A 12,500-nucleotide genomic window follows, 5' to 3' on the forward strand; every position below is an offset into this window, starting at 1 on the left:
CCCCCAACGCGTGCATTTACGTTCGTAATTGCGTATAAGTGGAGGTGGAAGGGCTTTCAGCACCCAATTTAAGAGACTGCCGTTTGTGCAGGTACGCGTGCGTTGGGAGTATTGCATTGGAGGTTCTCTTTAATGAGACATCCAGAGTCTAAAAGACCCTCCCCCTGAACGCAATGCGCATTGCAATATGTTCTTTTCTGGCCAAGCTGGCCGGGGACACTAAGAGGGGGACCTGGAAGGGATGTCAAACATGTCGCTTTCCCGGTCTTTCTCCGCCATGCAGGTCCTGGGCCTGCAGGTGGGCAAGCATTACATGCTGGGCCATGGGGTTCTGCTACCGGGGGAAGCGCAGCCGCCTGAATGCTTCCATCGGACAGGCAGGAGTCTTCTTATCAGATTTACTCACAATGCCGATGGCGGTAGCCACTGGCAATGTGTGTAAAACCCTTCGCTGGCCGGTCCGTATGACCTATGGACCTGGCAGGGAAAGGGTTAAAGGAGAAGCTCTTTTGGCCCTACTTCTCCTGTAGGTCACAGGAGAACTCCTGTGACCCGTTTTCAGCCCCGACACTGGGTCAAAGGCTACTGTTGGCTGACATCACTCAGCCAATCCAGGCTCTGGAGAGATCCCGATTTTAATGTCGGGATCCACCCAGATGCCTGGAACGGCAGTTGGCTCAACCTCTCAGAGAACTGCTGGGAGACTGAGCCAGCCCCTCCTACCCCCACCACAGCCCAGAGCACTGGAAAAGGCAGAGCAGAGACCCGGGGACTGAAGAGACATGAGCGGTTAGTGGTCTTTGATCGCTCAGTTCTCAGTGGGGGGACAAATGCAGCATCAAACCGATGCTGCATCCATCTAGTTCAGTATAATTGTGCGTTTTTTTTTTTTTTTTTTTAAATTTCTCTTTTATTTCTACAGCATCTAGCAAACACTGAAGCAAAATTTTCTGGGTGGACTGACCATTAAAAACTGACCCACCCTCTACACATATGAGAGGCTCTCCAGAATCTGCCTGCAGCAAATTACAAAGAAGTATAGCTGCAATGTTTGTTGCATAGCCCCACAGGTCACAAATCAGTTTTATGTGCTGGAAATTGCTCTTTAAAAAAAAAAAAAAAAAAAGTAATAAAAAAAAAAAAAAAAAAAAAAAGAAATGAAGTGGTGAGCTCTTGTGTCATTGCCAAGCAGGTAAACCTTAAAGCAAATCTAAAGTAAAAAAAAAAAAAAAAATGTATTAGTTTTTTATTTCGGATAGCGAAAGAGACTGAGAACCCCTGGTCAGTTTTTTTAAATTATTTATTTATTTGCCATTTATGTCCCAATTTGGAAGATTTCCTTTCACTTTCTGCCCCAAAAAACAAAGAAAGAGCAAATCCCTCCAAAGTGAGGCAACCCCTTGGTTTTTCATCAGAACTAGTGTTCCCATTGGAAGATTTCCCCTCTGTTCCTCTTCTGGTGACAACACAAAATTTGGAATTTTCTTTCACCCTCAGTGAGAACGGACACCAGGACAAATGGGTAGGGTGAATCTCCAAACGGGGGTACAGGCAGCAATTAAAACCTGACAGGGGTTCTAATTCCTCTCCACTCTATCCAAAAAAATTTTGTTAAATTGCCTTTAGTTATACTTTAAAAAACAAAACAAAAAAAAAGTAACCATTTATAAATGCTATTGTCATGAACATGCTACATAGAAATGATCATAAGAAGAGGCTAACCACAAGGTGGCGCTGTGACTAAAGATGACGGAGGTACATTGTAACCATTTGTTTCAATACATTTTTATAGATACTTCCTTATACAGTATCTCACAAAAGTGAGTACACCCCTCACACTTTTGTTAATTTTTTCTTCTATCTTTTCATGTGACAACACTGAAGAAATGACACTTTGCTACAATGTAAAGTAGTGAGTGTACAGCTTGTATAACAGTGTAAATTTGCTGTCCCATCAAAATAACTCAACACACAGCCATTAATGTCTAAACCGCTGGCAACAAAAGTGAGTACACCCCTAGGTGAAAATGTCCAAATTGGGCCCAAAGTGTCAATATTTTGTGTGGCCACCATTATTTTCCAGCACTGCCTTAACCCTCTTGGTCATGGAGTTCACCAGAGCTTCACAGGTTGCCACTGGAGTCCTCTTCTACTCCTCCATGATGACATCACGGAGCTGGTGGATGTTAGAGACCTTGCGCTCCTCCACCTTCCGTTTGAGGATGCCCCATAGATGATCAATAGGGTTTAGGTCTGGAGACATGCTTGGCCAGTCCATCACCTTTACCCTCAGCTTCTTTAGCAAGGCAGTGGTCATCTTGGAGGTGTGTTTGGGGTCATTATGTTGGAATACTGCCCTGCGGCCCAGTCTCTGAAGGGAGGAGATCATGATCTGCTTCAGTATGTCACAGCACATGTTGGCATTCATGGTTTCCTCAATGATCTGTAGCTCCCCAGTGCCGGCAGCACTCAGGCAGCCCCAGACCATGACAGTCCCACCACCATGCTTCACTGTAGGCAGGACACACTTGTCTTTGTCCTCCTCACCTGGTTGCCCCCACACACGCCTGACACCATCTGAACCACATAAGTTTATCTTGGTCTCATCAGACCACAGGACATGGTTCCAGTAATCCATGTCCTTAGTCTGCTTGTCTTCAGCAAACTGTTTGCAGGCTTTCTTGTGCTTCATCTTTAGAAGAGGCTTCCTTCTGGGAAGACAGCCATGCAGACCAATTTAAAGCAGCATGTGGTGTATGCTCTGAGCACTGACAGGCTGACCCCCCACCCCTTCAACCTCTGCAGCAATGCTGGCAGCACTCATACATCTATTTCCCAAACACAATCTCTGGATATGACGCTGAGCACGTGCACTCAACATCTTTGGTGGACCATGGTGAGGCCTGTTCTGAGTGAAACCTGTCCTGTTAAACCGCTGTATGGTCTTGGCCATCGTGCTGCAGCTCAGTTTCAGGGTCTTGGCAATCTTTTTATAGCCTAGGCCAGTGATGGCGAACCTTGGCTCCCCAGATGTTTTGTAACTACATTTCCCATGGTACTCAACTACACTGCAGATTGCATGAGCATCATGGGGAATGTAGTTCCAAAACATCTGGGGTGCCAAGGTCCGCCATCACTGGCCTATGCCATCTTTATGTAGAGCAACAATTTTTTTCCCAGAACTACAGAGAGTTCTTTGCCATGAGGTTCCATGTTGAACTTCCAGTGACCAGGATGAGAGAGTGAGAGCGATAACACCAAATTTAACACACCTGCTTCCCATTCACACCTGAGACCTTGTAACACTAACGGGTCACATGACACCGGGGAGGGAAAATGGCTAATTGGGCCCAATTTGGACGTTTTCACTTAGGGGTGTACTCACTTTTGTTGCCAGCGGTTTAGACATTAATGGCTGTGTGTTGAGTTATTTTGATGGGACAGCAAATTTACACTGTTATACAAGCTGTACACTCACTACTTTACATTGTCATTTCTTCAGTGTTGTCACATGAAAAGATATAATAAAATATTTACAAAAATGTGAGGGGTGTACTTACTTTTGTGAAATACTGTATATTGGGATGTTGGTGACAGGATATACTAGGTCTTGTTCATGGTGGAAATCTTTTCATTTTAATAGATACTGAAAATAGTATTACCATCTATTTTATGTTCATGTATCCACTCATAATAATTTTTTTTTTTTTTTTAGCATTGGATGGAGCAGGAAATGATAAAGATTTCTATATTGCTGCCTGTGTCCCTGCTGGGGAGACTCATCCTTTCTATTTGTCCCGTGGTGACCCCCGCTGTCTCCGAGACAAACTGATGGAGGATCCAAAACTTCACAGCTGTCACTGAAACAAAAAGTCTTCGGGAAAAAAAAATCATCCAATGGGGTCAACTGATGAGAACGGTCTAAGAGGGAGCTCCGCCCTCACTTCGGAGAGATTTCTCCTCCTTTCCTGTTGTGCCTCTAAAAGGAAGTGAATGAAAACTTCCCTAACGGGACACGGCTAGAGATACACTTTAACCACTTCAGCTCCGGAAGATTTACCCCCCTTCATGACCAGGCCATTTTTATTTTTTTTTTATTTTTTTTGCGATACCGCACTGCGTTACTTTAACTGACAATTGCACTGTCATGCGACGCTGTACATAAATAACATTTTCCCACAAATAGAGCTTTCTTTTGGTGGCATTTGATCACCTCTGCGGTTTTTATTTTTTGCGCTATAAAGAAGAAAAAAAAAAAAAGGCAGACAATTTCTTTTTACTTTCTACTATAAAACATATCCAATAATTAAAAAAAAAAAAAATTCTAAATTTCTTTATCAATGTAGGCCACTATGTATTCTGCTAAGTTTTTGGTAAAAAAAAAAAATTATATATAATCCCAGTAAGTGTATATTGATTTGCGCAAAAGTTATAGCATCTGCAAACTATGGGATTTTTTTTTTTTAATTTTTATTTATTTATTTTTCTTACTTGTAATGGCAGCAAATCAGCGACTTTTAGCAGGACCGCGACATTGCGGCGGACAAAATCAGACACCTGACACTTTTTGGGGACCAGTGACACCAATATAATGATCAATGCTAAAAAAAATATGCACTGTCACTGTACTAATGACACTGCCAGGGAAGGAGTTAGAGGTTGTAAACGCATTACGAAATACTTTTACCTTAGAACTAAGCCTTTCCGCGGTGCCCGCACACCGCTGAGACAGCTGACATATTTCCCGGAGTTACTTCCGGATACGCGGGCTCCGGCGCTGAGAGTGGCCAGAGCTGCGATGACATCACTCCCGCGCGGGAGACGCCCTTCGCGGCACAGGGCTCGGAAGGAACGTCAACCCGTGGTCGATCCCTTCAGAGCTCATGCGTCAGTGATGTCATTGGCTGCATGGAATGTAAATATCTCCTAAACTGTACACGTTTAGGAGATATTTACAGTACCTATAGCTGAGCCTTATTATAGACTTATCCATAGGTACAAATAATCCATGGAAGTTTACTTCCTCTTTAACCACTTCAATACCGGGCACTTTTGTCCCTTCCTGCCCAGGCCAATGTTTAGCTTTCAGCTCTGTCGCACTTTGAATGACAATTGCGCGGTCATCCATCACTGTACCCAAACAAATTTTTTATCATTTTGTCCCCACAAATAGAGCTTTCTTTTGGTGGTATTTGATCGCTGCTGGCATTTTTATTTTTTTGCGCAACAAATAAAAAAAAAAAAAAAAACAGAAAATTTTGAAAAAAAAAGTTTTTGTTTCCGTTATAAAATGTTGTAAATGAATACGTTTTCTCTTTCACTGACGGGCACTGATGAGGCTGCAATAATGGGCACTGATAAGGTGGTACCAATATGTTGGCATTGATAGGCGGCATTGATTGGTACTTATGGGTGGGCACTGATAGGTGGCACTGATGGACATCACTGATTAGGAGACATCTGGCAGGCACTGACAAGATGTGTGGGCACTGATTGGCATTATTTGGGCACCTACTGGCATCCCTGGCGGTCTAGGGTGGCATCCCTGGTCATCCATCTGTTGGGGGCATCCCTGGTGGTCCACTGTGGGCATCCACGGCGGGGAGGGGGTGGCTGTGCTGATAAACAATCAGCGCAGACCCCGCCTGTCAGGAGAGCCGCCGATCGGCTCCCCTCTACTCGCGTCTGTCAGACGTGAGTGAGGAAAAGCTGATCAACGGCTTTTCCTGTTTACATCGTGATCAGCTGTGATTGGACACGGCTGATCACGTTGTAAAGAGCCTCCGCCGGAGCGGTGTGTCACCACCGATCGCCGTGATGCGCACCCCCACGGGATAACTGAACCACCGCCCGGCCGTCATTCTGCTATAGGCCGGGTGGGAAGTGGTTAAAGGTTAGGTCCTCTTTCATTGTCATAGCTCTATGTCCTTCAGGTCCATTCTGAAGCCTGGCTGAAAAACCCTCAGTAATTCCCACGTCCTGCATCGTGAAAATGATCGATTTGCACCCTGGTAATGCTGCAGACGATCGTTTTTCACATCCTAGCAACAAGGCAGGATGTAGGGATTGCTAACTGCAAGTTTTTTGGGGTTTTTTTGGCCAGGCTTCCAAGGGGGCCAAAATAGCCTACAGGTAGGACAATAATAATGAACATTTTCACTTTTTTTTCTGGAAAAGGTGAACTTGGCTTTTAAAACACAACCTTTGGGGCGAGCTGCTCGCCTGTGGCTGCAAGGCATAGAAATTAACTAAATGTCACACATTGTGTCATTTCAATAAAGCTAAAAAAAAGAATAATTTAAAAAGCACAAGGCAGCGCCGGGAAGAACCAATACTCTCTGCCCGGTATAACACCACAGTGTGAACCCGCCCTAAAAGACACCAGGAAAAACTGCAAAGCACAGGGCATAGAGTGGACTGAAAGTTGTACACTGTGCTGATGCACTTTGGAAATTTTCCTTGTGTCAAAGAGTAAGTACAGTTCAGCCTATGCAGGTCATTAGATCAGATCTAGAACTGGATTTTCCGGTCCATGGTGCAGAGCCGCGGTGATGCCGCCGCCTTCTGTTAATGTTTCCACCTCTCCTGTGATTGGAGGAAGCTACTCACCGTCTTCTGAATGGTGTCCACAGCCCGGCTCTGCTCATCCCCCGTGGAGTTGTACTGCTTCAGAGCCTCCATGTATCCATTTTCAAAGCTGCTCCTAATCTGAGAAGAGAAAAAACAGATTTTTTGTTTTCATTTTGTTTTTAGGAGAAAACAATTCTGCAAAACATTTGCTTTTTTTTTTTTTTTTTTTTTTAATACAATCCAAAAAATAAATGTAACAAAACTCAAAATCATTTTTTTTTCACTTAGATTGAAAGATATATTTAGATTATTTTACATTCATTTAGATAAAAAAAACAAAACAAAATAAGAATGTGACCATAGATGAAATATATCATTTGTTTTCCAATTTGTTCTCTTTAAAAAGGACTCTAAAATTAGGATTAAAAAATATTTACATACAGGATTTTTTTTTCAATGCAACACAAAAAATTAAAAATGAACACAATGAAAGAACGAAAAAAAAAAAAAAAAAAAAAAAAGAAGTATAAAATATAAAGGGTTAGAAAAACAGAAATAAAAATTTTAAAAAAAGGGCAGGATTTTTTTTTTTTTTTAATTGGTCAGGTTGCTGTAAAAGTATAACTAAAGGAATAGGGATCAGAACACCTGTCAGGGTCTTACTGCTGTCTGTGCTCCCATTAGGGAGATTCACCCTCTCTATACGTCCTGTGTACAGTTATCATTGAGAGTCAAGTAAAATCCCAAAATTTTGGGTTGTCACCTGAACAGGAACAGAAGGAAAATCGTCCAATGGGGACACTAGTTCTAATGATCCCCACTCATGACAGGGATTATATTCCTCCCTTAATATACCCAAAATAATAAAAAAGGCTTTCCTTTAGTTCTGCTTTAAATGACATACAGATGGAAGCTCATCCCTGTGATCTGCAGAGGAATGAAACAAATAGAAAGATACAAAATAACTGTGTTACTTTTGTGTCTATCTCGTGTCTGATCAATGTTTAGAAACAATGTTACTTTGTATATCTCTCTGTCACATGTTTGAGCAAGGTTTATAAACATTGTTACTTTGTATCCATCTCGTGTCTGATCAATGTCTATAAACAACGTTAATTTGTATCTCTCTGTCTCATGTCTGTTCAATGTTTATAAACAATGTTACTTTGTATATCTCTCATCTGATCAATGTTTAAAAACAATGTTACTTTGTACCTCTCTTTAAGATGTTTGAGCAAAGTTTATAAACATTGTTACTTTGTATCCATCTTGTGTCTGATCAATGTCTATAAACTGTTACTTTGTGTCTCTGTATCTCCTGTCTGAGCAATGTTTATATACAATATTACTTTGCAACTATCTCCTGTCTGATCAATATTTATAAATAATGTTACTTTGTACCTCTCTGTGTCCTGTCTGTTCAATGTTTATAAATAATGTTACTTTGTATCTCTCTCTCTCGCCTGATCAATATTTATAAACAATGTTACTTTGTATCTCTCTCTCTCTTGCCTGATCAATATTTATAAACAATGTTACTTTGTATCTATCTCATGTCTGAACAATGTTTATAAACACTGTCAGGTGGTCCATTTTTTTCATAGCAGCTGCTTCTAAAACTGCTGTATTCACACAGCAACTCCCAGCTATCAATTTAACAGCCGGTAATTGTGAGGGGGGAGGTGTAAAAGGACAATACTACATCTTCCCGATGTACTCCGGGGAAGCGGTTCAGGGAAGTGTAACACATGGAGTGTCCCCAATGGGTTAAATGTTCAACATCCAGCCATTCTCGGAGGTCCTGCCATTATCAGAGCAGCTGGACAACTTAACATTAACAATTTTTCGGCACAACTGTATCAACCTTAATGCTCCTTGTATATCTCTATGGACCAGTAAGAGGAAACCATTGTTTCCAGATATAAAGGGACCAATCCTAAAAGGAAATGTACACTTACCTCATGTCTGAACACCAGTCCTACTATGGCAGCAATCAGCTCAATCAGGAAGATGATCGACAAGAACATGGCATACTAAAAAAAAAAAAAAAAAAAAAAAAAAAAAAAAAAAAAAAAAAAGCTAAATTATAAATAAGAAAACACATTATAATAAAACGTCATAACTAGATAAGATGGCGATTTGGATTATGCCACATGCAGTAACTCATGCAAACAATCTCAGATTATTGCAGTCAGCTTCTTTAACCCTTTAGCTGCCAGAGAACCCCAGATGTTTTGGAACTACATTTCCCATGATTCTCAACTACACTGCAGAGTGCATGAGCATCATGGGAATGTAGTTCCAAAACATCAGGGGGGGCCGAGGTTCTCCATCACTGCCCTAGAGAATAAAATAGTGGTAGTTCCGATTTTTTTTAAGACTACTTTCACACTGGGGCTGCCGAGCGTTAGCGGCGCTTTTCGGGCTCTAGTGAGGCACTTTTAACCCCCCCGCTAGCGGCGGAAGAAGGGGTTAAAAGGGCCCGCATTTCGGTGCTTCCGAATGGCTTTTCAGGCATTTTGGAAGCGCCGCCCGTTCATTTCAATGGGCAGGGGCGTTTTGGGAGTGCTGCAAACTGCCACAAAGATGCTGCTTGTGAGACTTTTCCTAACGTCCCGCAAGCGCACTGCCCCCAGTGTGAAAAGCCCCACTGAAATGAATGGAAGGCGGTTTTCAGGCGTTATATAGAGGCTATGTCTAGCGCGAAAATGCCTCAGTGTGAAGCCAGCCTTAGTCACTTCATATCACCACAAGGGTCTTGGAAATTCAAAATGTATGTAAAAAAAAAAAAATCAAAAAAAAAAAAAAACACAACACACTGAAGTCAATTTTAGGGCACACAAATGCAACAATCTACTCAACTTTTTTATAAAATGTAAAAGACGAGGTTGCACTGAACAGACAGATACCAAACATGTCAAACCTTAAATTGTGTGAGCGCCTGTGACATGGCGAAAAACTTCAGTACCCAATATTCTCCATAGGCAATACTTCAAAAGCCCCCTTCAGGTCATCAGTTTAGTGTTAGGAAGGAGATCTTGTACTAGAAATATCGATCTCACTACAGCATGCGTGGCGATATGCGACATGTGTATTGCAATCGGTGATTTAATGCATAGACACCCCGATGCATGTGTTTGCGTTCGTTCATGCGCGTGTGTGTATATGGGGGGGGATTTTATGTGCTTGGGTGTAACTTTTTTTTTTTTTAAACGTTTTTTTCTTTTGCTTATCCACTTCACCCCCGGAAGGTTTTACCCCCTTAATGACCAGAGCACTGCGTCGCTTTAACTGACAATTGTGCGGTCGTGCGATGCTGCACCCAAACAAAATTTACGTCCTTTTTTTTTTCCCCCACAAATAGAGCTTTCTTTTGATACCATTTGATCACCTCTGCGGTTTTTGTTTTTGCGCTATAAACAAAAAAAGCGTGACAATTTTGAAAAAAATTTTTTTTTTTTTTTTACTACTTTCTGCGTTAATAAATAGTCAAAAAATAAGTAAAATATAAAAAATGTATTCATCAATTTAGGTCGATAAATAATTCTTTCTACGTATTTTTGGAAAAAAAAAAAAAAAAAAAGAAGATCTCAATAGGCTTGACTGGTTTGCGCAAAAGTTATCGTGTCTACAAACTACAGGATCGATTTAGGGACTTTTATTTTTTTTTGTTTTTATTGTTTTTACTGGTAATGGCGGCGACCTGTGAATTTTAGCGGGACTGCCACATTGTGGCGGACAAATCTGACCCCAAATGACACTGCGAACAGTGGATCCCTGTCGTGTCACTAGGCAGAACTGGGAAATGTCCTGTTTACAACGGCAGTTCCCCAATCTGCCTCTCCTTCGATGCGATCGCAGGCCGCCGGCGGACATCGAGCCTGCGGGACCCGCGGGCACACTCTGGCGGCGCGCACGAGAGCACCCCCCCCCCCGCCATCCTGCTTTTACGGACTGACGTACAGGTACGTCAGTTTGTGCAGGCGAGCCGACCTGCCACAGTATATTGGCGTGAAGCCGGTCAGTGTGTGGAGGCCAGCGGGGCGGCAGCGCAGCCGTCAGAATGCATCCAGACAGGCAGGAGTCTGACGTAAGGACCTGGCAACAAAAGGGTTAAAAGACGAAATCCTAGTCATTGCACTCAGCTTATCTTGATGCCAGTTTTGAATAAAATATTCTCATTTTTCAAAATTAACCACCTGACCTCTGGAAAGGTTTTATCCCCCCTTCATGACCAGGCCATTTTTGTGCGATACGGCACTGCGTTACTTTAAGTGACAGTTGCGCGGTCGTGCGACGCTGTACATAAATAAAATTGATGTCTTTTTTTTTTTCCCCACAAATAGAGCTTTCTATTGGTGGTATTTGATCACCTCTGCAGTTTTTATTTTTTGCGCTGTAAAGGAAAAAAATAACAATTTTGAAAAAAAAAAAATAAACAAAAACAATATTTTTTACTTTCTGCTATAAAACATATTCAATAAAAAAAATATTTAAAAATCAAATTTCTTCATCAGTTCAGGCCAATATGTATTTTGCTACAATGTTGTTGGTCATAAAAAAAATCCCAATAAGCGTATATTGATTGGAATGATGCGAACGTTCCAGCCTCTACAAACTATGGGATATATACTGGAATTTTTATTTATTTATTTTTATACTAGTAATGGTGGCGATCAGCGTCTTATAGTGGGACTGCGATATTGTGGTGGACAATCGAACACTGTTGACCCTTTATGGGAACCAGTGATACTAAGGACCGCTTTCACGTGTGTGACTTGTCCTGCGACTGCAAAGTCAAGTCACATGACAAGTCGTACCCCATGATTTCCAAGGAGTACCGTTCATATCTGTGCGACTTCAAAAGTAGTCCCTGCACTACTTTGGTCTGACTTTGATGCAACTTGAGGTCCATAGACCTCAAGATTATACAGGAGTTGCTTCAAATTGTGGCAATAAAAAAAAAAAAAAAACATTGCTGCAAAAACTGGCAAAATCACGCAACTTTCAGGTCGCACATGTGTGAAAGGGGCCTAATACATTTTTTTTTATGTATGCACAACTGATTGAAAATTTTTGATGTGAACAAATATTGGAGTTGGGGTTGTCACTTTAATACATTGATAAAATATTGGATATTTTTGACATATAAATGGAGTTTAAAAGGGTACCTAATAAAGTGGCCGGTAAGTACATAGCACCATCAGTCTGTGCTTAAAGGGGTTGTAAACTCTCATGTTTTTTCACCTTAAAGAGGAGTTCCCATTTAAAATAAATAAATAAAAGTCAGCAGCTATAAATACTGCAGCTGCTGACTTTTAATTGGACACTTACCTGTCCCAGGGTCCAGCGATGCAGGGGATCGAAGCCCCGCTCGTCTCCCCCTCCGTGCGGCGGCGCTGGTATTGCAACTGTGGGCGCCGGGCTGTGACTTCACAGCCGGGCACCCACTGCGCATGCGCGAGCGGCGCCACGCGCTGTGATTGGCCGCTCAGTCATCTGGGACCTTTAATGGGTCCCAGATGATTGACAGGAGGGAGGGAGCAGAGCTGAGCCCTTCCTGTGCCGAGGGGGAAGTGATGTCACCAGCCCAGGCACTGGAAGAGGCAGACTACGAGGGACCCCCTAGCAACAGGCATTTAGAGGTGAGTAAAAAAAAAAATTTCCAAATGTTTTTTTTAGGCACATTCATGTATTTTTTTTTTTGGGTGGAACACCACTTTAATGCATCCTATGCATTAAGGTGAAAAAACTTCTGGCACTGACCAGGCCCCTCATTTTACTCAGGTGAGTCCTTTATTCCCCCACCGGAGATATGCTCTTCCTCTCGTGAACATTTCACGGAGCTCTGTTCAATCCATCATCCGAAAATGGAAAGAGTATGGCACAACTGCAAACCTACCAAGACATGGCCGTCCACCTAAACTGAC

At 42.2% G+C, this 12,500-nt stretch overlaps 1 protein-coding gene across 1 annotated transcript in view; it reads right to left on the bottom strand.

The window, feature by feature from the left end:
• Positions 1 to 12,500, bottom strand: part of TSPAN6 (tetraspanin 6) — a 50,560-nt gene that overhangs the window by 6,572 nt on the left and 31,488 nt on the right. Inside the window, 2 exon segments of the mRNA XM_073598148.1 lie at positions 6,610 to 6,708; positions 8,529 to 8,603. Coding sequence (XP_073454249.1) covers positions 6,610 to 6,708; positions 8,529 to 8,603 — 174 coding nt within the window.

The sequence above is a fragment of the Aquarana catesbeiana genome, linkage group LG09 (genome assembly GCF_042186555.1).
Source record: "Aquarana catesbeiana isolate 2022-GZ linkage group LG09, ASM4218655v1, whole genome shotgun sequence".
Taxonomy (NCBI): Eukaryota; Metazoa; Chordata; class Amphibia; order Anura; family Ranidae; genus Aquarana; species Aquarana catesbeiana.